This window comes from Cetorhinus maximus, chromosome 6 (assembly GCF_964194155.1).
Source record: "Cetorhinus maximus chromosome 6, sCetMax3.hap1.1, whole genome shotgun sequence".
NCBI lineage: Eukaryota > Metazoa > Chordata > Chondrichthyes > Lamniformes > Cetorhinidae > Cetorhinus > Cetorhinus maximus.
Genome location: NC_135884.1, coordinates 153754920 through 153781480, shown reverse-complemented (window position 1 = coordinate 153781480; position 26561 = coordinate 153754920). Strand labels below are relative to the sequence as shown.

General features: G+C 45.2%; 1 protein-coding gene across 3 annotated transcripts in view; it reads right to left on the bottom strand.

The window, feature by feature from the left end:
* ca7 (carbonic anhydrase VII) overlaps window positions 1-20089 on the bottom strand; it is a 39479-nt gene extending 19390 nt beyond the window's left edge. For 2 of the 3 annotated variants that reach the window (XM_078542997.1, XM_078542998.1), the window contains exons 1-4: window positions 20031-20089; window positions 18788-18985; window positions 4868-4986; window positions 3046-3141 (exon numbers count right to left, since the gene is read on the bottom strand). In XM_078542997.1, the coding sequence (XP_078399123.1) occupies window positions 3046-3141; window positions 4868-4986; window positions 18788-18985; window positions 20031-20070 (453 nt within the window). In that variant the 5' untranslated portion in view covers window positions 20071-20089. Of the gene's footprint in view, window positions 1-3045; window positions 3142-4867; window positions 4987-18503; window positions 18612-18787; window positions 18986-20030 lie in introns of those variants that run through there. The other variant, XM_078542999.1, reaches the window with a different exon arrangement.
* Window positions 20090-26561: the final 6472 nt, after the last annotated feature.

Here is a 26561-nt window from a genome sequence, read left to right as displayed (position 1 = left end):
GTACTATTGCCGGAATATTGTCAGGGCCCATCGCCTTTGCACTATCCAGTTCCTTCAGCCGTTTCTTGATATCACGTGGGGTAAATTGAATTGGCTGAAGACTGGCATCCGTGATGCTGGGGACCTCCAGATGAGGCACTTCTGGCTGAAGATTGTAGCAAATGCTTCAGCCTTATCTTTTGCACTGACATGCTGGGCTCCTCCATCATTGAGGATGGGGACATTTGTGAAACTTCCTCCTCCAGTGAGTTGTTTAATTGTCCACAACCATTCACGACTGGATGTGGCAGGACTGTAGAGCTTAGATCTGATCCATTGGTTGTGGGTTCCTGGTTGCTTTCACCATGGCAACACTTTGGCCAATCAGAGTCGTTTTGCCAACAATTCAGCACTCTTCTCTTATAATATAAATTGTTATGAAATTTGGCATTCTTGCATTTGTCCTAATGAGTGCAAAGCCAAAAGACTTTGGCAGCTTCTCTCTCTTTTCAGCAGTATAAATCACAGTTCAGCTATCATTCTCACAAATCATTTTTTGCATCTTCCAGCGTCTCTATATCCTTTTAATTTCATATAAATCTACTAGTTGAGCTACAGAGATTGATTAAATAAACTTGTGACCTAGAAACACTGATATACTGTAGAACAATAAGGTATTGCTCCCAATCATGAAATCGAGGATGTCGCTCCCAGTGCCAGTACTGAAAGAGTACTTCACCGGAGGTGCCAAGTTCCAGATAAGATCTTAAATCAAGTCTCTCTTGTCAATGTCTTATTAGTTACATTATTGAGATGTAATTCAATGGCAATTACATTGTTAAACAGGTAATGAGTATTTGTACACCTATAAATGGGGATAGCTGAGACAATGGATGTTGGAGCAGAACAAAAACAGAATTACCTGGAAAAACTCAGCAGGTCTGGCAGCATCGGCGGAGAAGAATAAAATGTTGGAGCAGTGTTGGCTGTGAGCTAAGTCAATAAACTCTTTCCAACAAAGAAAGCAACTGTGCCTTAGTTTTAACTTCACCAACCGGTGTGGATCCAATTAACATCTGTAACTCCCTCATGTGAATGTAAAAGATTCCATGGCATTATTTCAAAGAGCAGGGGAGTTCTACCCAGAATCCTGGCCAATAGTTATCCCTCAACCAACATCCGGATGAAATGTATCCCAGGCTGTTGAGTGAGGCAAGGGAGGAGATAGCAGGGGCGCTGGCAATAATTTTCAATACCTTTCTGGCCACAGGAGAGGTGCCAGAGGACTGGAGGACAGCCAATGTGGTACCATTATTCAAGAAGGGAGGAAGGGATAAACCAGGGAACTACAGGCCAGTCAGTCTAACCTCAGTGGTGGGGAAACAATTGGAAGCAATTCTGAGGGACAGAATTAATCTACACTTGGAGAGGCAGGGATTAATCAAGGACAGTCAGCATGGTTTTGTTAAGGGGAGGTCATGTCTGACCAATTTGATTGAATTTTTCAAAGAGGTGACCAGGTGTGTAGATGAGGGCAATGCATTTGACATAGTCTACTTGGACTTCAGCAAGGTTTTTGATAAGGTCCCACATGGGAGACTGATAACGAAGGTAAGAGCCCATGGGATCCAAGGCAATTTGGCAAATTGGATCTAGAATTGGCTGAGTGGCAAGAAACAGAGGGTGATGGTCAAGGGGTGTTTTTCTGACTGGATGTCTGTGTCCAGTGGGGTTCCACAGGGATTGGTGTTGGGTCCCTTGCTGTTTGTGGTATATATAAACGATTTAGACTTGAATGTAGGAGGGTTGATCAGTAAATTTGCAGATGACATGAAAATTGGTAGGGTGGTAAATAGCCTTCGATTACAGGAGGATATAGATGGGCTGGTCAGATGGGCTGATCAGTGGCAAATGGAATTTAATCTGGATAAGTGTGAGGTGATGCACTTGGGCAGGACAAACAAGGTACAGGAGTACACGATGAATGGTAGGACCCTGGGAAGCACCGAGGATCAGAGGGACCTTGGTGTACATGTCCACCGGTCCCTTAAGGTAGCAGAACAGATACATAAGGTGGTTAAGAAGGCACATGGGATACTTGCCTTTATTAGCCAAGGCATAGAATATAAGAGCAGGGAGGTTATGCTGGAACTGTATAAAAAGCTGGTTAGGCCATAGCTGGAGTATTGCATGAGGTTCTGGAATCTGCAATATAGGAAGGATGTGATTGCACTAGAGAGAGTGCAGAGGCGATTTACCAGGATGTTGCCTGGGTTGGAAAAGTTTTAGTTATGAGGAGAGATTGGATAGGCCGGAGTTATTTTCCCTGGAGCAGAGGAGATTGAGGGGGGTACATGATTGAGGTGTATAAAATTATGAGGGGCATAGATAGGGTAGACAGGATGGAACTTTTCTCCTTGGTGGAGGGATCAATAACCAGGGGGCATAGATTTAAGGTAAGGGGCAGGAGGTTTAGAGGGGATGTGAGGAAGAATTTTTTCACCAAGAGGGTGGTGGGAATCTGGAACTCACTACCTGAAAGGGTGGTAGAGACAGAAACCCTCATAACATTGAAGAAGTATTTGGATGTGCACTTGCGATACCATGGCATACAAGGCTATGGGCCTAGTGCTGGAAAATGGGATTAGAATGGTTAGGTACTTGTTTGATCAGCACAGACTCAATGGGCGGAAGGCCTTTTTCTGTGCTGTAGACCTCTATGACTCTATGACTATCCCCAAACAGCTAGAGTCACCAAAACAGAAGATTTGGTTATTGCTGTTTGTGGGAGCTTGCTGTGTTTCCTACAATGTCTACACTGGCTGTCAGTGCTTTGGGATAATCTGAGGTCATAGCAGGCATTATATAAAAATGTAAATTATTTCTTGTTTAGATTTGTAACAATGGCTGTGACAGATCTGATCTTTTTTTTGGTCAGCCTTGGCTGGATTCAGTGGGGACCCATGCTGGTTATTGTGGATAGAATCATTTTTAATTTCCTCGTGATGAAATTCAATTCAGATCACAATAAATATTTACTTTCTCGCCATTAAATTAAAAACCTACCTCCAGGAAAACAGCGACCACAGCCAGTCCGTCATGTGACACCGCTGCCTCTCCAAAGGTTTTGTATTTTGTTGAGTTCCAATGAACCAAGTGAAGCTGTAACAGAAGGAAAAAGGAGGACTGATCATTGGAGGGACCAAGGACCTCACCAGCCATCAGCAAACAGAGTCTATTTAAACTGTATTTTTCAGAAAAAAGAGTCTCAATGAACTACAGCAAATAGAACTCACAACCAAAACTACAGCAAAGTCTACCGATAAAAGCAGGATTATTTCTCCAGCGAAATGCAGTGAGAGGAGGATAGTCACACATTGCAGATTACAGGTGTGAAATTAATCCCTGTCACTTCCAGCTCCAGGTGTGATTGACAGGTCTCCACTCTAGCCAGGACTTGTGGTATCATTAAATGCACTGATTAGATTAATCCCAGTTTGACGCAACTTAATTACTAAGATAGGCTAAAAGAGTGATATCAAATAGGAATTTCCCTGAATTTTCTTCCCATCAAATTGGGACTAAGATTTTTCTCCTTTTCTTGCCTCTCCCAGGAAATCCCATGTGGTTCCAGGTGGGATGGGGTATTGTAATGCACAAGGCAGTACCACAGTGGTGTAGGGCAGGCTGGGTGGGCCCAGGTGTATTTTTGTGCCTATCATGGTTTGCATGGAATACATTGAAAGGAATCTAAAAAAATATGCAAGTTTACTCAAAGATGCCATATTTGGTTTAAACTAGGCCCATAAAACAGGCCTACACATCACACAATGTATAAGTTGCACTTATGAATTCATGGCTGAATGACAGATTTCCCAGGGCATCTCTTACCATTCATGACCTTAAAATCAACAAGGATTTGAAACTGGTGCCCTGGGCTCCAAATATTGTGCTCACTCTCAATGGATGTTAATGTTCCTTTCACATTGACCCTTGTGTTTTAGTACATGATTCAGTTACCTGGAGCAGCCCTGAAACCCATAGGTTTGGAAAAGTTACACAGTTAAAGAGCCACCCGGTGTTGTTATCCTCTGTCTGCTTGGGCCAGCAAGTGTGGCGTTAGCAGTTGCCTCAGCACCCCGAAAATAAAATACAAATCAAACCCGGACTCCCATTCCAGATCAATGTCCTGTGACCTGAGTTGGACAGACTGTTCGGGAGCATCGGGACAAGACCCTGGGTTGCCAGGGGAGAGTGGGGCTGGGGGTCGTGGGAAACAGTGGGTGGTGTATGTGTAGGCTCAATATCTGACAGTACTCAGTCTCGGCCAATGCCTGAAGAGTGGTCCCTCGTCTATGCACACTCCCTCCACCACGCGCACAGAAACAGTAGCGCATGTACCATCTACAAAGATGCACTTCAGAAACTCACCAGAGCTCCTTCAACAGCACCTTCCAAACCTGTGACCTCTACCATCTAGAAGGAGAAGGACAGCAGATAGATGGGAACAACACCAACTGCAATTTCCCCTCCAAGCCACACACCATCCTGACTTGGAAATATATCGCCGTTCCTTCACTGTCGCTGGGTCAAAATCCTGGAACTCCCTCCCTAACAGCATTGTGGGTGTACCTACACCACATGGACTGCAGCGGTTCAAGAAGGCAGCTCACCACCACCTTCAAGGCGTAATTATGGATGGGCAATACTTTGCCAGTGATACCCACACCTCACAAATGAACACGAAAAGGAATTGGAGGAGGTAATGGTGAGCAACAGGCACCTCAAGACTGAACCCCCAAGAGGAGTCAGCACCCTCAGGAAAGAGGATAAACCACAATGACCCAGTCATCCCAACCGTTATCCGATTGAAGAAACGCTTGCTTACCTCACCAGGATATGACTTGCCGTCGACAGTATGCTCAGATCCTTGCCTGCCTCTCTGTCCCCAGTGAAAATGGAACTGTTTCAGTTTGTAGGGATTTTCCAAGGGGCCACCACTGACCACTGCAGGAAAATGAATGATCTCAGTGTTAGAACCAGATCACAGGACAGATGAGGAAAGCCATTCTGTATCATACAACAACAACTTGCATTTATATAGCACCTTCAACATAGTCAAAAAATCCCAAGATGCTTCTTAGGAGAGTTAACGGACAAAAAACAGTCACCAAGTTACATAAGATAGTAGAACAGGTGACTCATTTTCCAAGAGCTGGCACAGACATGATGGGCTGAATGGCCCACTTCTGTGCTGTATCATTCTATGACTCCATGATGTGACGGAGCTGGTTAGTTTAGATGGTTACCCTGTGGTCCAGAATAATGCCAACGCATGAGTTCAGTTCCTGATCCAGCTGAGGTAGACTTGGGACCTGCCTCAGCATCCTGCTCCGGAGAATGGAAGGCAACAGCAAACCACCACGGATAAAAAAAAACTGCCAAGAAAACAGCTCAGGGTGAAACATCAGCAGACAGTGAGCCAAGGAGCTGCCTCTGGGAGGGGAACAACAAGGTGAAAAGAATTCAAGAACTTGAGGCCTCAGCAGCTGAAGGCACAGCCACCAATGGAGGAGTGATTAAAAAATCAGGATAGCCAGAAAGTAGAGGATTCAGGTCACAGCCGAGTGCAAGAACGTCAGGAGTGAGTAAAGGCCATTCAGCCCATCATTGCCATTCCACCCAGAGTCCATATCGGTTTAATCTATATCAGTGGTTCCTTTCTTATCACCCAGCCCCACACCGCTCCGCTACACCTCAATTACTGATCGTCTAAGGACCAGGTCCATTCAAATACTGAGAAATAAATAAACAAGCAGTGTTGTTAATCACTCTATAATCCTTAACCTTGCACACTAGATATCCAGTCGCCTCTTTTTAAATAAAGCTCCCTGTTCAAGTCCTTTCTCCAGAGGCCTGTCAGAATGGGAGTGAGAACATAACGGGAAAAAGGTGAAGAATTCTCTCCTGACGCAGCTGTTTCCCCGTTCAGGTTCGGGAGCAGGAATGGCAGCTGTACTGGGCTGGATATAACAACTTTGGAGCCGGTACAGCTCAGATTCATTAGAATTATACCAGTGCCTAAAGAGTTAAATTATGGGAATACATATCTGCTAGGGCAATTAGGGACGGGCAATAAATGCCGGCCTAGCCAGCAATGCCTACATCCCCGTGAATGAATTTTAAAAATGAATGGCCTCCTCCTTTCTCTTCTTTGCTGCTATGTTGAAGGCATCAGTCAGCCTGGGCGCCCCTCCCTTTAATGAAACAGTAGAGTTACACTGAATAATTTATGCACAAATGCCAAGCTGGCAGAAGTCTCATTTCAGTAATTTGATCCACTTAGAGTCCCATGATCTCAAACTTCATGGTTTCTGAAAGCCCAGTAAAATTAACAAGATGACACACCTAAACGAAGATTATCTATTGCACCGTGAACATACTCACCATGTAGGCTTTGGATTCAACAACTTATATTTATTAACGAACGCCATGTTAGAGCAGCTAGCTAAAAGCTTGATCAAAGAAAGAGGTTTCGAGGACCACCTTAAAGGAGGAAAGGGAGGTAGCAAGGTGGAAAGGTTTAGAGAGAGAATTCCAGGGCTAGTGGTCTAGGAAGCTGAAGACACGGCTGCTAATGATGCAATGAAAATTGTGGTGTGCAAGAGACCAGAATGGGGGAGTGCAGGTATCTCAGAGGGTTGTAGGGCTGGAGGAGATTACAGAGATAGGGAGGGGGCGAGGCCATGGAGGGATTTGAAAACAAGGATGAGACTTTTAAAACTGAGGTGTTGTTGAACCAGGATTCAATGTAGGGTCAATGAGCTCAGGGGTGAAGGATGAATGGAACTTGGTGCAAGTTAGCACATGGACAGCAGAGTTTGCTGCAAAAAGTGAGGTGATTCCAGGGGTGGAATGAATATGGAAAGACCATTTGGTCTGGTTGGGCAGTCATTGGCAAGGGGTCATTAATTTAAAAGCGTCACTGAGGAAGTGAGGAGAGGGTTTAGGAAAAATTTCTTTACATCAGCTATTGGGGTATGGATTGCTTTGCCACAGGGACTGGTTGAGGCAGAGGCCATTGCATTCCATGAGGTAAGATTGGATAGATATATTACAGGACTATGGAGCGAGAATGGATAAAGTAGGATTAAAACAATGGAAAATTATCTAAAGAGCCAGTACAGAGATGACGGATGTTTGCTTCCAACCTCTCGATCAACACAGTTTAGGGCTGAATTGGGACTGGGTGTGTATCAAACATCTTGGGCAGTTCCCTGAAGTGAATTGAAATAGAAATCTGTGCAGATAAGATCCTGTCATTCATTGTCACATTGATCAATATAACAGATAAAACCCAGGGATTCTATGTCGACTTTGAAATTCAAACTGAGCAAACAAGGTTCACTTACATCTTTAACCTTTTGGGACTATCAATGTTGTCAATTTAAAATCAATTCCCCACCTTCCTGTTAATGACCTTTGCCCCTCTCTCAGTAATTGAACGCCATGGTACAGTCCATTGCAGGAAAGACCTCTCCAGTACTTCATTGGACAGGTGAGGCTTGTACAGCAAAGGTCAGTTAGCTATTTGGCAATGGGCTGTATCACCAGTCTCTTCTGCCTCTGACATCTGCACTTAACAGTTTTTTTTCAAACTGGGTCACTGAGACTTACTGAGGGGCTTGGAGATAAATTAGTCAGCAGCAGGGATGGGAAATGTCTACACACAGCAATTCTACGCTCCCAAGCCTCTTATTGTAATCCCCAATTCTCCGGAAAGGACTAATGCTCGTGCAAAGCTAGACAGTGAATGTTGACAGGCTCGATCCAAAGAATTGTACACCAGGTTACGGTAGTATAGAGGTTACTGGGATGCTAATTCAGAGAACTTGGGAGGAAAACCTGTCATTATTAAATGGTGTCATCCTTGGAGTTGCCAGGATTGGCCTGGAGTTCTTAGGTATAAAAGACTAATCACCAAACACAGCAGTGGGCTGTGGGAAGGCAAGGATTGACATTTAAAAAAATTCATTCACAGGATGTGGGCTTCACTGGCTGGGCCAGCATTTATTGCCCATCCCTAATTGCCCTTGAGAAGGTGGTGGTGAGCTGCCTTCTTGAACCGCTGCAGTCCATGTGGTGTAGGTACACCCACAATGCTGTTAGGGAGGGAGTTCCAGGATTTTGACCCAGCGACAGTGAAGGAACGGCGATATATTTCCAAGTCAGGATGGTGAGTGACTTGGAGAGGAACTTCCAGGTGTTGTTGTTCCCATGTATCTGCTGCCCTTGTCCTTGTAGATGGAAGTAGTCATGGGTTTGGAAGGTGCTGTCAAAGGAGCCTTGGTGAATTCCTGCAGTGCAACTTGTAGATGGTACACACTGCTGCTACTGTGTGTAGGTGGTGGGGGAAGTGAATGTTTGTGGATGGGGTGCCAATCAAGTGGAATGTTTTGTCCTGGATGGTGTCAAGCTTTGAGTGTTGTGGGAGCTGCACTCATCCAGGCAAGTGGGGAGTATTCCATCACACTCCTGACTTGTGCCTTGTAGAGGGTGGACAGGCTTTGGGGAGACAGGAGGTGAGTTACTCGTCACAGGATTCCTAGCCTCTGACCTGCTCTTGTAGCCACAGTATTTATATGGCTAGTCCAGTTCAGTTTCTGGTCAATGTTGAGAGTAGGGGATTCAGTGATGGTAATTCCATTGAACATCAAGGGGCAATGGTAGGATTCTCACTTGGTGGAGATGGTCTTTGCCTGACACTTGTGTGGCGCGAATGTTACTTTCCAATTGTCAGCCCAAGCCTGGATATTGTCCAGGTCTTGCTGCATTTGGACATGGACTGCTTCAGTATCTGAGGAGTCGCAAATGGTGCTGAACAATGTGCAATCATCAGCGAACATCCCCACTTCTGACCTTCTGATGGAAGGAAGCTCATTGATGAAGCAGCTGAAGATGGTTGGGCCGAGGACACTACCCTGAGGAACTCCTGCAGTGATGTCCTGGAGCTGAGATGCCTGACCTCAAAACAACAACTTCCATCTTCCTTTGTGCTAGCTATGACTCCAACCAGTGGAGAGTTTTTCCCCTGATTCCCATTGAGTCCAGTTTTGCTAGGGCTCCTTGATTCCACACTCGGTCAAATGCTGCCTTGATGTTGAGGGCAGTCACTCTCACCTCACCTCAGGAGTTCAGCTCTTTTGTCCATGTTTGAACTAAGGCTGTAATGAGGTCAGGAGCTGAGTGGCCCTGGTGGAACCCAATCTGGGCGTCAGTGAGCAGGTTATTGCTAAGCAAGTGCCGCTTGATGCCACTGTTGACAACCCCATTTCTTGATATCATGTGGAGTGAATCGAATTGGCTGAAGACCGGCATCTGTGATGCTGGGGACCTCCGGAGGAGGCCAAAATGGATCATCCACTTGGCACTTCTGACTGAAGATTGTAGCAAATGCACCAGCCTTATCTTTTGCACTGATGTGCTGGGCTCCCCCTTCATTGAGGATGTATATATTTGTGGAACCTCGTCCTCCAGTGAGTTGTTTAATTGTCCACTACCATTCACGACTGGATGTGGCAGGACTGCAGAGCTTAGATCTGATCCGTTGGTTGTGGGATCGCTTAGCTCTGTCTATCACTTGCTGCTTATGCTGTTTGGCATGAAAATAGTCCTGTGTTGTAGCTTCACCAGGTTGACACCTCATTTTTAGGTTTGTCTGGTGCTGCTCTTGGCATGTCCTCCTGCACTCAGGGTTGATCCCCTGGCTTGCTGGTAATGGTAGCCGGATATGCCAGGCCATGAGGTTACAGATTGTGTTTGAGTACAATTCTGCTGCTGCTGATGGCCCACAGTGCCTCATGGATGCCCAGTCTGAGTTGTTAGATCTGTTCAAAATCTATCTCATTTAGCATGGTGGTAGTGCCACACAACACAATGGAGGGTATCCTCAATGTGAAGGTGGGACTTCGTCTCCACAAGGACTGTGTGATGGTCACTCCTACCAATGCTATCATGGGCAGATGCATCTGTGGCAGGCAGGTTGGTGAGGATGAGGTCAAGTATGCTTTTCCCTCTTTTTGGTTCCCTCACCACCTGCCGCAGACCCAGTCTAGCAGCTACGGCCTTTAGGACTCAGCCAGCTCACTCAGTAGTGGTGCTACCGAGTCACTCTTGGTGATGGACATTGAAGTCCCCCATCCAGAGTACATTCTGCGCCCCTACCACCCTCAGTGTTTCCTCCAAGCGCTGTTTAACATGGAGGAGCACTGATTCATCAGCTGAGGGAAGGAGGTACATGGTGATCAGGAGGTTTCCTTGCTCATGTTTGATCTGATGCCATGAGACTTCATGGGGCCTGGAGTCGATGTTGAGGACTCCCAGGGCAACTCCTCCTGACTGTACACCACTGTGCTAGTGCCAAAATTGGGAGAGCTGTCTCACAGACTAGTCAAGCAACAGCCTGGCATAATCATCCTCACGGAATCATACCTTACAGATCATGTCCCAGACACCACCATCACTATCCCTGGCTGTGTCCTCAGCCAATTCGATTCACTCCACGTGATATCAAGAAATGGGGTCATCAAAAGTGCTATCAAGCTGCACTTGCTTAGCAATAACCTGCTTATTGACGCCACCTCTGCTGGGCCTGACCTACCGGTGGGACAGGACAAGCCCAGGGATGGTGATGGTGATGTCTGTAAGGTATGATTCCGTGAGTGTGACTATGCCAGGCTGTTGCTTGACTAGTCTGTGAGACAACACTCCCAATTTTGGCACAAGCCCCCAGATGTTAGTAAGGAGGGCTTTGCAGGGTTGACAGAGCTGAGATTGCTGTTGTCGTTTCCGGTGCCTAGGTCGATGCCAGGTTGCCCATCGACTTTCATTCCTTTTTAGTGACTTTGTAGCAGTTTGATACAACTGAGTGGCTTGCTAGGCCATTTCAGAGGGCATTTTAGAGTCAACCACACTGCTGTCTGGAGTCACATGTAGGCCAGATTTCCTTCCCTAAAGGATATTAGTGAACCAGATGGATTTTTACAACAATTGACAATGGTTTCATGGTCATCATTAGACTCTAATTCCAGATTTTCATTGAATTCAAATTTCACCACCTGCCATGGCGAGATTCGAACCCATGTCGCCAGAGCATTACCCTACACCATCGCCTCCCCAACCAGTGGCAGGAATGTGAGGGCGGGGTGGGATGTGATGGAATATTTGAGAAACGATTTGTGGCTAATACATGACTCCAGATCCACACTAAAATGTCAGGCTCCACCTGTAGTTTTGACTGAATGAGGTGATTTGGATCAGGCCAACAGTCAGCTGTTCCGTTGACAGTGGTGGCATGTCCATGGCTGTGCCCCTCCGACAGCACCCCTTCAGTAATAACCCCCCACGCCCCTCTGAGATAGTGCACCACCCCCTCATTCCTGACCAGTCCCTCACTTTTGCTCCCTCAGATGACGTGGCACTCAGTACTCTGCCCTCTTGACAGTTTAGCACTCCTTCAGTACTGCCACCCTGCCTCACCCCAGCCCAGTGTGGTGCTGTCTTTGAGATTACTAGTCTAAATGACGCACTCAAAGTCTCTGAAGTGGGACATGAGTGAACTCATGACCTAACTCAGAGGAAATGCACTCCCCGCTGAGCTACAGATGTGGTACGTTAGAATTATTTTCTAATGAAGTAGAGTCTGTCACTGATTTCTGCCCAGTCATAAACAAAGGACAATGCAAAGTCCTTTACTGCAGCTTCTTGTACTCTGTTCAGCATTGTTGCTCCATCACACAATGATAACCCACAACTTCAGTCCTATAATTTGCCACTACATTTAGCTCGGTGTTTTCATTTTGCACAAACCAAGTTAGTGAGTAATAGATTAAAACCTAAACCAAGCAATCAAAAGAATGTCAGACCTCCCACTTCACTGTTTATATCACTCGAAGCTTTTGATTAAACTCAGAGACATGTAACCCCACATAATGAGAGCTGATCCTTAAAGTGGCTTCTGATTACCTGCGACTGCATGCCTGCCACTATTTTCACCACCAATTTTCTTCACGGAAAATAAGAAGTTATGTTTAGGTTGACAAAACGCACACAGACCAGGAGCTGGAGCAGCATTTTAGAGCTGTACGATTATCGCCTGGGGCTTCAAGGCACGGGATGTATCATTAATCAATGGCTGCTGCTTGAACTGTGTGTCTGTGTGTGTGTGTGTGTGTGTGTGTGCGCGCGCACGTATGTGCAGATATCCTGGATCTGCCTCATCGATGACCCACTCCCTCCACAACCGACACACAGTGGCAGCAGCGTGCACCAACTACAACAGGCACTGCAGCAACTTGCCAAGGCTCCTTCGACAGCAACTTCCAAACCTGCGACCTCTACCACCTGGAAGGACAAGGGCAGCAGATGCACGGGAACACCACCTACTGCAATGTGATTGCAGTTTTGAAATCTTAGATTTACAGAAAGGGATTATTGCTCATTCATCAAGAAAATGACACTCCATGTCAGTTATGGCCTTGACTCTGTAATATATCGTGCTGCCATTTCTAAATAAATAATTAACTGGCAAAAAATTGCAGGAAAAGATTTAACCCTTTCAACACCACATTCTGCATCCTGCACCTATCACTTCCCTCCTCCTGCAAATTAGGGACCATTTTACATAAAATATACATGGCTTTCAATTTAAAATTTTCTGTCTGCAATTACATCATTTGACATTAACTTTAATTTCTATAGATCTCCTCAGGTACAGATGGAAAAACACTTCAATGAAGGTGGTGGAACTTAGTGAGAATTGAGTGAGGAGGAAAGGCACAATGATATCAGGGCTAGGAAGGGTTAAATTATCAGTACAGGTTTCATAGACCAGGCTTGGGAGAGCTTGAGAGGGTATAGATGATTAAGACATGAACTAATTGAACTGTTTAAGATGATTAAAGGGTAGAAAGGAGGGAGAGAAATTATTACAAAAACAAAAATACCTGGAAAAACTCAGCAGGTCCGGCAGCATCTGCGGAGAGGAACACAGTTAACATTTCGAGTCCGAATGACCCTTCAACAGAACTAATTAAAAATAGAAGAGAGGTGAAATATAATCTGGTTTGGGGGGGGGGGGGGGGGACAGGTGGAGCTGGATAGAGGGCCAGTGATAAGTGGAGATAACCAGAAGATGTCATAGACAAAAGGACAAAGAGGTGTTGAAGGTGGTGATATTATCTTAAGGAATGTGCTAATTAAGGGTAGAAAGCAGGACGAGCAAGGTACAGATAGCCCTAGTGGAGGTGGGGTGGGGGGAAGGGATCGAAATAGGCTAAAAGGTAGAGATAAAACAATGGATGGAAATACATTTAAAAATAATGGAAATAGGTGGGAAAAGAAAAATCTATATAAATTATTGGAAAAAACAAAAAGGAGGGGCAAAATCGGAAAGGGGGTGGGGATGGAGGAGAGAGTTCATGATCTAAAATTGTTGAACTCAATATTCAGTCCGGAAGGCTGTAAAGTGCCTAGTTGGAAGATGAGGTGCTGTTCCTCCAGTTTGCGTTGAGCTTCACTGGAACAATGCAGCAGGCCAAGGATGGACATGTGGGTATGAGAGCAGGGTGGAGTGTTGAAATGGCAAGCGACAGGGAGGTCTGGGTCATGCTTGCGGACAGACCGAAGGTGTTCTGCAAAATGGTCACCCAGTCTGCAGGGCCCTCAACTGTGTCCGGCCCATCTACCGCGCATCCGCCCTCACACTTCTCCCTCCCAGAAACATGATAGGGTCCCCCTTGTCCTCACTTATCACCCCACCAGCCTCCGCATTCAAAGGATCATCCTCCGCCATTTCCGCCAACTCCAGCATGATGCCACCACCAAACACATCTTCCCTTCACCCCCCTGGCGGCATTCTGCAGGGATCGTTCCCTCCGGGACACCCTGGTCCACTCCTCCATCACCCCCTACACCTCAACCCCCTCCCACTGCACCTTCCCATGCAACCGCAGAAGGTGCAACACCTACCCCTTTACTTCCCCTCTCCTCACCGTCCAAGGGCCCAAACACTCCTTTCAAGTGAAGCAGCATCTCACTTGCACTTCCCTCAACTTAGTCTACTGCATTCGTTGCTCCCAATGCGGTTTCCTCTACATTGGAGAGACCAAACGCAGACTGGGCGACCGCTTTGCAGAACACCTTCAGTCTGTCCGCAAGTATTACCCAGACCTCCCTGTCACTTGTCATTTCAACACTCCACCCTGCTCTCATGCCCACATGTCCGTCCTTGGCTTGCTGCATTGTTCCAGTGAAGCTCAACGCAAACTGGACGAACAGCACCTCATCTTCCGACTAGGCACTTTACAGCCTTCCGGACTGAATACTGAGTTCAACAATTTTAGATCATGAGCTCTCTCCTCCATCCCCACCCCCTTTCCGATTTTCCCCCTCCTTTTTGCTTTTTCCAATATTTATATAGATTTTTCTTTTCCCACCTATTTCCATTATTTTTAAAAGTATTTCCATCCATTGTTATATCTCTACCTTTTAGCCTATTTCTATCCTTTCCCCCCACCCCACCTCCACTAGGGCTATCTGTACCTTGCTCGTCCTGCTTTCTACTCTTAATTAGCACATTCCTTTAGATAATATCACCACCTTCAACACCTCTTTGTCCTTTTGTCTGTGACATCTTTTGGTTATCTCCACCTATCACTGGCCCTCTATCCAGCTCCACCTGTCCCACCCCCCACTTAAACCAACTTATATTTCACCACTCTTCTATTTTTAATTAGTTCTGTTGAAGGGTCATTCGGACTCGAAACGTTAACTGTGTTCTTCTCCGCAGATGCTGCCAGACCTGCTGATTTTTTCCAGGTATTTTTGTTTTTGTTTTGGATTTCCAGCATCCGCAGTTTTTTTGCTTTTACCTGAGAGAAATTATTAGCCTTGTTTGGGAGAGCCCTGAACAAAAGGGCATGATTTTAAAATTGGAGCTGGCAGGGGGCAATGTCAGGAAGCACTTCTTCACACAAAGGGGAGTGGAACTCTCTGCAATAAGACGCTGCTAAGGCTGGGGGTCAATAAACATTTCCAAATGGAGATTGATGGATCTTTGCCAGGCAACGGTATTAAGGGATTACAGAACCAAGGTGGATAGATGGAGTTCATCCATGATCTGACTGAACGATGGAACAGGTTCACAGGGATGAATGGCCTCCCCAGGCCCCAAGGGTGAAGTGGCAAGTGGGACGATTCGGGAAGGGGAACTGGCATCGGCCAGGGGAATGTAAAGGCAAAGAGAGATGAAAGCTGGTATCTGAATGTAGTTATGTTCCTGGAACAGTAATCCACAGGCATTTCCCTGCGGTTGAGTCTTAACTGCCCCATTGAAGTGGCTTAGCAAGACATCAATAAAACTGCCACAGAACGGAGCAAAGCTTTACCACTGAGGGAAACAGAATCTGGCATGGTCATTGGCACCCACTTCCCAAGAATGATTTTTTTAAAAGTATGCAGAAAATCAGAATTTCTACACGTTTGTTTAGCGGGAGTTCTCATCACCATGGGCCTTCTATATCCCCCAATTTCCCAGGGAAGAAAGGGAGAATAGTGGGAAAGATAAGTGCAGGATATTCATCATCCTGAAATGTTAATCCTATTTTCGTCTCTTCACTGACTGGTTAAGTGTTTCCGGTATTTTCTGTTTTTATTTCAGACTTCCAGCATTTGTGGTCATTTGCATTTAGCTTAATGGAAATGCTGTTGCTTTATGACAGCGACTAATCGCTTGCTGATAAATCTTTTCACTTTTTCACAATCAGTGAAGTACTTTTTGAAGTGTAGTCACTGTTGTAATGCAACAGCCAGTTTGTGCACAGCAAGCTCCCACAAACTAAAAGCAAACTACCATGCACCAGGAACATGCTAGCAGGTACAGCAAGCAATTAAGAGGGCAAATAGCATGTTGGCCTAGAGGATCATCAACTCGGTGAAAGACGCTCTTTGGTCTGCCCGAAACTTGTTGGTCTTCCAGCGCAAAGAGTTGTCCCCGACCGAGTGTTGCAGATTGGCACATTCCAAAGTCCAGGACTACATGCTGAGGGACGCACTAAAGCTTGGGGCAGCCGCCGCAAAGGTGCAATGGGGAAGGGTCGCTGTCTAAGACCTTTCTGCCATAGTGCACCGAGGGACTGGGAACTGTTGAGAGCCCCTCGGGCTGTACAGCTCACAATGAATGTATGCACTGAACACTAATTGTATTATAATTGTATTGAAGCACCTCAGAGTGCAACATGATGTATGTTGATAACTCCAATACCATTGTCTGATTGTCTGTAATGACCATATTGAAATGATTGTAATAGTCATTGATTGTATTGATGCACCTCATGTTCCGTGTGTAAAAGTTGAATCTGATTGTACTTTTTGTGATGGTGATTTTGAAATGTTTTGTAATGTTCTTCCAGATATTTTATGAATAAAGTACATTTTTCAAAAAAAAAGGACTGGGATATAAGAATAAGGAAGTCTTGCTACATTTGCACGGGCTTTAATTGCACCAGGAATACTGTGTGTAATTTTGGAAGAATATACTTGCGTTGGAGGCGGTACAGGGAAGGTTCATGAGATAAGTCTCCAGGATGAGAGAGTTGGTCTATGATGAGAGACTGAATAAATTGGGCCCATGCTCTCTGAAGTTTAGAAGAATGAGAGGTGATCGTGTTGAAACATACAGGATTCTGAAGGGGCTTGACAGGGTAAACACAGTGATTGTTTCCCCTGGCTGGGGAATCTAGAACATGGGGGCACAGTCTCAGGATAAGGGGCCAATCATTTAGGACTAAGTTGAGGAGAAATTTCTTCACTAAAAGAATTGTGAATCTTTGGAATTCTCTACCCCAGAGGGTTGTGGATGTTCCATCATTGAATACATTTAAGGCTGGGATAGACAGAGTTTTGATGTCTCAGGGAATTGAGGGACCTGGGGAGTGGACAGGAAAGTGGAGTTGAGGCAGAAGATCAGCCTCAACCAAATCATATTGAATGGCGAAGAAGGTTCAGAGGGACTGAAAGATGTTTCCCCTGGTTGGGGAGTCCAGAACCAGGGAACATAATTTCAAAATAAGGGGAAAGCCACTTAGGACCGAGATGAGGAGAAATTTTCTTTACTCAGAGGGCTGTGAAGCTTTGGAAGCTCAATCGTTGAGTATGTTAAAGGTAGAGATTGATAGATTTCTGATTAACAATAACATAAGGGATTATGTGGATATTGTGGTTAAAAGGCCTTGAAGTGTTTGATTAGCTATGATCGTTTTAAATGGCAGAGCAGGCTCAATGGGCTGAGGGGCCTTCTCCTGTTCCTATGTACTCCTGCTCCTATCTATGTTCTTAACAGCAATGAGATGAATTATTAATTAATTTTTTTTTTAAAAGGTGGCTTTGGTTGAGTGATAAATATTGGATATGACACTGGGGAGAACTCACCTGATCATCTTTCAATAGCACTGTGGAATTTTCAATGTCCACCCTAGGAGGAGATGGGGGTTTGATTTAACATTGTAAACCCAAAGCATGCACCTCTGACAGTGCAGCATTCCCTCAGTACTGGCATTGGGAGTATGAGCCTGGATTTTGTGCTCAAGTTTCCAGGTTGGAATTTGGACCCACAACCTACTGACTCTGAAAAAATGTTTTACCAATTGATTCAAATTAATACAAACACAATCTTTATTGTTTCAACTTTCAAACTGAAGGTCAATGGGGCCTTTAGCATTCTGCTTATTTGTTGGCTTTACTAACTCATTAATTCTATTGCTTTACACCAATGAAAAATGATTCCTACCATTGCGCTACTCTTTACCATTAGGTAGACTTGAGAACATAATCCAGGCCAACATTCCCAGTGCAGTACTGAGGAAGCGCTGCATTATCAGAGGAGCCATCTTTCAGATGAGACATTACAACAATGCCCTGTCTGCCTTCTCAAAAAGTGGATGGAATAGACCCCATGGCACTATTTTGAAGAAGAACAAGGGAATTTGCCCCAGTGTTCAGGCATATTAATCCCTCAATCATCATCACCAAATAATCTTGTCATCATCGCAAAGCTGTTTGTGGGATCTTGCTATGCATAATGTGGCTGCCATGTTTCCTATATTACAATATGATGACACTTTAAAAGTATTGCGTTGGGATGTCCTGAGGTCATGAAAGTTGCTGTAGAAATACGAGTTTGTTCTTTTTTCAGATAACAGCATCACTTGGGAGTTTATATGGGTGTCACTGGGAGTCACCCATACCTCTGCCCCTTTGCAGGAGTTCCAAGTGTGTCAATATTTGCAGGGGGTTTGTCCACACTCAGCTTAGAAGCCACCAATGTTGATGGAACACAGATGTTAGCCTGTGATGCCATCACAACTGATGCAGAAGCAGGACCAGAAACCAAGCTGGTTAAATATAGGTCACCCCAGCTTCCTGCTGTATTCGATCAACCTTATTAACAATCTAAACACCATACTCACTGCAGAGAATTAAAATACAGCAGGATTTGAACTTAATCTCATCTCCTTGGTGTAAAAGAAACCATGGCACTGTTTCCAAAAAGAGTAGAAGATTTCCCCAGTGTCCAGGTCAATATTTATCCCTCAGACACAGCAATGAAAAGAACAAATTCGCTGGTCATTGTCTTTGCAATGTCCTGAGGTTGCGAAAGGTGCTATAGAAATGCAAGTTCTCTCTTTAACGTAGCAACATCTGGTGCCTTCACCCCAGCTCCCTCCTCCCGTCGCCCTGCACCATTTCTCACCTGTCTTATCACCGCAGTCCTCGAACTCCACCATGACCGAGTAGCCATTGTTGCAGATGGACAATGAGGCACAGGCACTGTAGGATATGGAGATGGGGGTGAGGTTGGCATCGTAGACAGCCTGAGCGGGCACAATGTCAATGGGTGATTGCCGTTCTCCCTGCGCGAATGGGAACTGCTTGTGCCAGTTCAAGGGGCCTGTAAGGGAAAATAGAATTCACAGAGAGGTAGGAGGAGGCCATTCGGCCCATTTGTGCTTGTGCTAGCTCTTGGGAAAACATTATCCAATCAGTCTCACTCGTTTTCCCCTTAAGCCCTGAAAATTCTCCTTTTCCAAGTTTATTTTCTTCCCCATGAGGGCCTTTTCTGCTGTGTGAGTTTGGTGTATTTAGAGGCTATTCGACCACGGTAGGGTAAGCTCTGTGCCCACAATCCCATGGCGCCCAGCTCTGAGCATTGACCAGACACGCACAGAGCTGAACAATTAATCTCACCGCAAAAATCAAAACCTAAAATGCTGGAAAAGGCTCGGCAGGTCTGGCTGCGTCGGTGAAGTGAGAAACAAGAGGTCAGTCATGTGGAGTCTGTATGACTCTTCTTCGCTGACTCTTCTCACTGGGTCCCCTAGCCCTGCAAATGTTGGTTTCAAATATTTATCCAGTTCCCCTTTTTTTTTAAAAAAAAAACCCAATTCCTTTTTTTTTGAAAGCTATTGCTGAATCAGCCAGTGTCCACCGCCCTTTCAGGCATCACCTTCCCAGATCCCAACAACTCTCTCCATTCAAAATCTCCTCTGGTTCTTTTCGCCAATCATCTTTAATCCGGTCACCGACCCTCCTGTCGGCGGGAACCGTTTCTCCTTACTTAATGTTTAATAACCAGGTGGCACCCTACAGACTGACTGCAGCAACACCTGGGAGCATGTATTCTAGCAGAGACTTCATAAGAATTTAAAACTACCCAATAAAACTTTCAGATGAGGACTTCAGTAATGGTAACTCAGGCCGGGGGGGTGGGGGAAAGAAAAGTCCTTAAATTTCAGTTTTCCTGCGTTTGAGGGTCGAATCTAACAGAGGTTTTTTTTTTACATATATATAAATCATGCCGCTTGTTGTACATAAATGTACACAGAGATTCCATTAACTCAGTCGCTCCCGTTTAGTCACTGCGGCAGGCCACACGCTATTTTCGCCCAAGGGTTCTGCAAATCCCAATTCAGATGAATGAAAAATCAGCTGCTCACCATTGTCACCTCCGTATCCCCAGCAATCCTGCCCGCTCATCGTCTCCTGCCAAAGCCCCGGGTGTCACAGTGTTGGAGAGAGCGTCTCCTTGTCAAGGTCTCGCCTGCCTCTCACCTGCCCGTTCATTGATTTGGGGAGGGGGGTGGATGGGGGCAAGGCTAGACTCACTGTGTGAGGACAAACAGACAGACAGACAGACAGACAGCAGCCTCCTTTTCCTGGGAATGTGAAGGTGAAGCTGAGCTCCTCAGCGCCGCTGCCCGATTGGCACTGTCCTGGTTTCTACAGCCGCCGTCAATCACCCGTGTCCCGGGGAGGGAGGGAGGGAGGGAGGAGCGGGGCTGTAATTCGGACACATCCCTCCAGGACCCGGGGGGTGGGTGGGGTAGGGGCATTTCGGCAACTTCCTAGGAGAACCTCCCACCCTCCCTCCCAGAGCTTTAGCCGGGGGAACAGGCGGCAGGAACACAGATTTAGACCCCCTTGTCTTCAAGGTACCGCCTGTAAAAGAAGCTCATCGGGTTTCACTTCCACAGCCAAGATTAGCAAAAGATGTCTCAATATCTCCTAACGCGGTCCCGCGAGTTTAGACTGGGTCTAAAATCCCCTCCACGCACAATCAGGATAGTTAGATTTTAAAACTGCTCGAGGTTGAATTAAAAAAACACACGATTTTTAAAGATATATATATATATATATATTTCTCAGTAAGAGAATCTCCCCCCCGGACACCGGTTTGCGGTTATCTGTCTGGAGAATCTCCGCAGATTTTTTTTCTGTGTTAATCAGACACAATTTATTCCGCACGTGTTTTTTTTTAATCTATAGCTGGGAGATTGAACAGACACAGCCCCTGGTTTCATGTTTAGCAATCAAAACACGCAGAAACTGCAGTTATTGGGGAAGAGAGAATGGGAGCGCTTGTGTAACCCCTTCGCCTCCGAACACTGGACCAAGTTTTAGCAGCAACGGTAAAATCCAGGGATTAAAAGGGACACTGGCAGCGTAGGGTATGACATTGGCTGGGTGACAGGGATCGGAGTAGCGGTGAAACGGTTGTTTTTCGGCCGGGAGGGAGTTATACAGTGGGGTTCACCCCAGAGCTCAGTGCCCGGACCCCTGCTTTTGTTCATCTTTATTAATTAGCCAGTCTAGGATGTGCAGGGCACAATTTCAAAATTTGCAAATGGGTCAGGTTTGCTGGGTGAAAATCCTGGAACTCCCTCCCTAACAGCACTGTGGGTGTACCTACACCACAAGGACTGCAGCAGTTGGAGAAGGCAGCTCACCATCACCTTCTCAAGGGCAATTAGGGATGGGCAATAAATGCTGGTCCAGCCAGTGAAGCCCACATCCCATGAACCAATAAAAAAGATGATGAAAATCTTGGAAGTATTGTGACCTGAGAGGAGGATAATGATAGGCTTCAGGAAAACATGGACAGGCTGGTGGAATGGGCGGACATGGGGCAGATGAAAATTAATATGGAGAATAAGAAAATAAAGAGTGGGAGCAGGAGTAGACCACCCAGCCGGCCGAGCCTGCTCCACCATTCAGTACGATCATGGCTGCTCTTGGGCTTCAACACCACTTTCCTGCCCGCTCCCCATATCCCTTCATTCCCTGAGAGATCTGTCTATCCCAGCCTTAAATATATTCAATGACTGACCATCCACGGCTCTCTTGGGTAGACAATTCCAAACATTCACAACATTTGAGTGAAGAAATTTCACCCCATCTCAGGCCTAAATGATTGTCCTCGTATCCTGAGACTGTGCCCCCATGTTCTGGATCCTCAGGGGAAATAATGCCTCAGTATCCACCCTATCAAGCCCCTTCAGAATCTTGTATGTTTCAATGAGATCGCCTCTCATTCTTCTAAATTCCAGAGAATATGGAAATAATTTATTCAGCCTCTCATCATAGGACAACTCCCTTCATCCCAGGGTCCAATTTAGTGAACCTTTGCTTGTACTGCCCCCCATTCCAAATATATCCTTTCTTAGATATGAAGACCAAAACTGCACTTGGTATTCTTGATGTGGGCTGTACAATTGTAGCAAGACTTCTTTATTCTTGCATTCTAATCCCCTTACAATAAAACCAACATATCATTTGCCTTCCTAATTACTTGCTGCACCTTAATGCTAACTTACTGTGATGTTTGTAAGAGTACACTCAAGTCCCTCTGAACATCAACATTTACCTGTTTCATGCCTTTTAAGCAATATTCTACCTTTCTATTCTTATGGCCAAAGTGAATAACTTCACACTTCCTTACATTATACTCCATCTGCCACCTTCTTGTCCACTCACAACTTGTCCATGTCTCTTTACAGCTCTTTGTGTTGCCCTCACAGCTTGCATTCCATCTAGCTTTGTATAATTAGCAAAATTGAATACATTAGTCTCAGTCTCTTCGTCTAAGTCATTAATAGAGATTGTAAATAACTGAGGCCCCAGCACTAATCCTTGTGGCACTCCAGTAGTTACAGTCTGCAACTTGAAAATGCCCCATTCATTCCTACTCTCTGCTTCCTGTTCGTTAACTAATCCTTGATTCATGCTAATATACTACTCCCAAATCCATGAACCCCTATTTTGTGCACTAACCTTTAGTGAGGCACCTTATCAAATACCTTTTGGAAATCCTTGACCTACTTATTAGGAACACCCTCAAAAAACTTTAGTAACTTTGTCAAACATGATTTCACTTTAGTAAATCCATTTGGACTTTTCTAAGCATATTGCTAAGACTTCTTTAATAATAGATTCCAGCATTTTCTCCACAATTGATGTCGGACCAACTGGCCTGTAGCGCCCTGTTTTCTCTCTCCCTCCTTAGATATGAAGAAGGAGAGAGGGGAGAGGAGAGAGGTGGCGGGGAGAGAGGGGAGAGAGAGGGGGGAGAGAGAGAAGGGGAGAGAGAGAGGGAGAGGGGTAGAAAGGGAGGAAGAGAGGGGGAGGGGAGAAGAAACAGGGAGAAAGAGAGAGGGGAAGAAAGAACAGGGGGCAGAGAGAGGGGGAAGGGGGGAGAAGGGGCTAACTTCCAATCTGCTGGGACTGTTTTAGAACCTTCTACCATGAAGATAGACACAAAATATTTATTCAACATTTCTGTCATTTCACTATTCCCCGAGAGAATTTCTCTGTCTCTCTGTCTCTCTCTCTCTCTCTAAGGGACCAATCTTTAATTCAGCTACTCTCCTCCTTTTTATATACTTGTAAACGGTCCTACAATCTGCTTTTATATTCCAGGCAAGTTTACTCTAACATTCTATTTCTTCCCTTTTTATCAACATTTTGGTGGTCCTTTGCTGGTTTCTAAAACTCTCCCAATTCTAAGGTTTACTGCTATTCTTTGCAACATTATAAGTCTCTTCTTTTAATCCAGTACTATCCTAACCTTTCCTGGTATGCCTTGGATGAACCTCCCTTGCTGTAATTTTGTTTTTTAATGGAACATATTTTTGTTGAACATTCTGAATAATTTCTTTCGATGTTTCTCACCGCCATACCTTTTAGCCTAGAGGCGACATGAAGAAAGTTTTTTTACACTGTGAGTTATTGTCATCTGGAATGCACTCCCTAAAAGCGAGGTGGACACACATTCAATCGTAACTTTCAAGATGGAATTTGATCAATACTTGAAAATTCTGAAAAGTGAACAAGAAGGGGCAAGGGAGTGGGAATAATTGGGCTGATCTACCAAAGAGCCAGCACAGACAGAATGGGCTGAATGGCCGCCATCTATGCTGTATCATTTTATGATTCTACAGTGTCTCAAAGTGCTTTACAGCCAGTGAAGTACTTTTGAAGTGTAGTCACTGTTGTAGTGTAGGTAATTTGAGCACAGAAAACTCCCACAAACATTAATGAGATAAATTACCACATGACCTGATTTTTATTCAGCATTCTCAACCATAAACACAGACTATTCAGGGTATTTAGGAACATAGGAACATAAGACTTAGGAGCAGGAGTAGGTCATTAAATTTGAATGTAATTTATTTATTTAAATATGACAAGATCCTTGGATAAAAGCAAAATACTGCGGATGCTAGAGACCGGAAACCAAAACAGAAAATGCTGGAAAAACTCAGCAGGTCTAACAGCATCTGTGAAGAGAAAGATAGAGTTAACGTTTTGAGTCTATGACTCCTCTTCTGAGGAACTGGAAATGTTAACTGTGTCTTTCTCTCCACAGATGCTATTAGACCTGCTGAGTTTTTCCAGCATTTTCTGTTCTGGTTTTATGACAAGATCCTTGCTTAGCTGAGCAGGCAATCACAGTGTATATAACACTCGATTCAACAAATAATTTAAAAGCCTATTTCATGACTTCAGACATAAATTTTATTACCTCAAGCCAATGTGATTTAAATTGGTGATTATCCTGTAAAGGGAGAATAACTCAATACTGTGATGAATTGAAAACATTGCTCTTTCGAGCTCTCACTGTGTGTGTGTGTGTGTGTGTGTGTGTGTGTGTTGTTTCTTGCCAGATTCCCCTCCCACAGCCACCTCCCCTCCCACAGCCTTGCGAAGGAAACCAGAAGTGCTCCTTTTCAGGATAAGATCCTATTTAAAATGTGCATGAGATATCAAAGAGATAAAGGGAAAGTTTGAAAGAAAATTCTCTATGTGAACTCTGTGGCAAAACAAATGTTTGAAGGAAAGGTTTTTTCAAAAGGGAATTATTTATATGTGTTGGCCTTACCGGTGAGAGGAAAAGCCATGGGAAGATTCTTCAGCTCCATTCCGTTGCCAACTTCTGCTTCAAATGTGCTGCCAAAGCTTCATTCAAAAACACATCTGAACATGCTTGATTTTTTTTTATTCTTTCATGGAATGTGGACTTCGCTCTCTGGGCCAGCATTTATTGCCCATTCCTAGTTGCCCTTGAGAAATTGGTGGTGAGCTGCCTTCTTGAACCGCTGCAGTCCATGTGGTGTAGGTACACCCACAGTGCTGTTAGGAAGGGAGCTCCAGGATTTTGACACAGCGACAGCGAAGGAACGGTGATATATTTCCAAGTCAGGATGGTGAGTGATCTGGAGGGGAACTTCCAGGTGGTGATGTTGCCATCTATCTGCTGCCCTTGTCCTTCTAGATGGTAGTGGTCGTGGGTTTGGAAGGTGCTGTCTAAGGAGCGTTGGTGAGTTCCTGCAGTGCATCTTGTAGATGGTACACACTGCTGCTACTGTGTGTCGGTGTGGAGGGAGTGAATGTTTGTGGATGTGGTGCCAATCAAGTGGGCTGCTTTGTCCTGGATGGTGTCAAGCTTCTTGAGTGTTGTGGAAACTGTACTCATCCAGGCAAGTGGGGAATATTCCATCACACTCCTGACATGTGCTTTGTAGAGGATGGACAGGCTCTGGGGAGTCAGGAGGCAATGTACTCGCTGCAGGATTCCTAGCCTCTGACCAGCTCTTGTAACCACAGTGTTTATATGGCTAGTCCACTTCAGTTCCTGGTCAATGGTAACCCCCCAGGATGTTGGGAGATTCAGCAATGGTAATGCCATTAAACGTCAAGGGGTGATGGTTAGATTCTCTCTTGTTGGAGATGGTCATTGCTTGGCACTTGTGTGGCGTGAAAGTTACTTGCCACTTGTCAGCCCAAACCTGGATATTGTCCAGGTCTTGCTGCATTTGGACATGGACTGTTCGAGTATCTGAAGAGTTGCAAATGGTGCTGAACATTGTGCAATCATCAGCGAACATTCCCACTTCTGACATTATGATGGAAGGAAGGTCATTGATGGAGCAGCTGAAGATGGTTCGGCTGAGGACACTACCCTGAGGAACTCCTGCAGTGATGTCCTTGAACTGAGATGATTGACCTCCAGCAACCACAACCATCTTCCTTTGTGCTAGGTATGACTGCAACCAGCGGAGAGTTTTCCCGCTGATTCCCATTGACTCCAAAGACCTATTCAGATCTGGAAAGGAGAGCAACTCAATGTCAACAACTTGGTCCATATAGACAAATGGGCATCCCCTGTCAAAATCTGAGCAGGATACCAATATGGGTGTCCATAGTCCTGCCTGACCATCTCATATAGAATTACATAGAATATACAGCTCAGAAACAGACTACTCAGCACAACCATTTCAGTGTTTATGTCTCACTTAAGCCCTGTCCCATCCTTTCTCATCTAACTTCGGTGTAAACCGGTATACCTTTACCTTTCATCTGCTTATCTGGCTTCCCCTGTGGTAGCAAGTCCACATTCTAACCAAAAGGTTTCTCCTGAATACCCTGTCGGAAAGCATTGCACAAACCAGTGTTGCCAGGCAGGTTTTTAAGTCACTTTATGGGTTTCAGGGAGCCTGAGTGGCTCAGTTGGTTACACCCTTGCCCCTGAACCAGGAGGCTTGGGTTCACATCCCACTCCAGGGCTTGTTGGCCTTGTAAGGAGAGTTGAGGTGGCTCAAAGCAGGTTGTTAAATCAGCCCTGTAAAGTCCTCCCAAAACTCCACACCATTCTTTCCAAGGCCTAAAAGAGTGCAAAGATATGCTTTAAA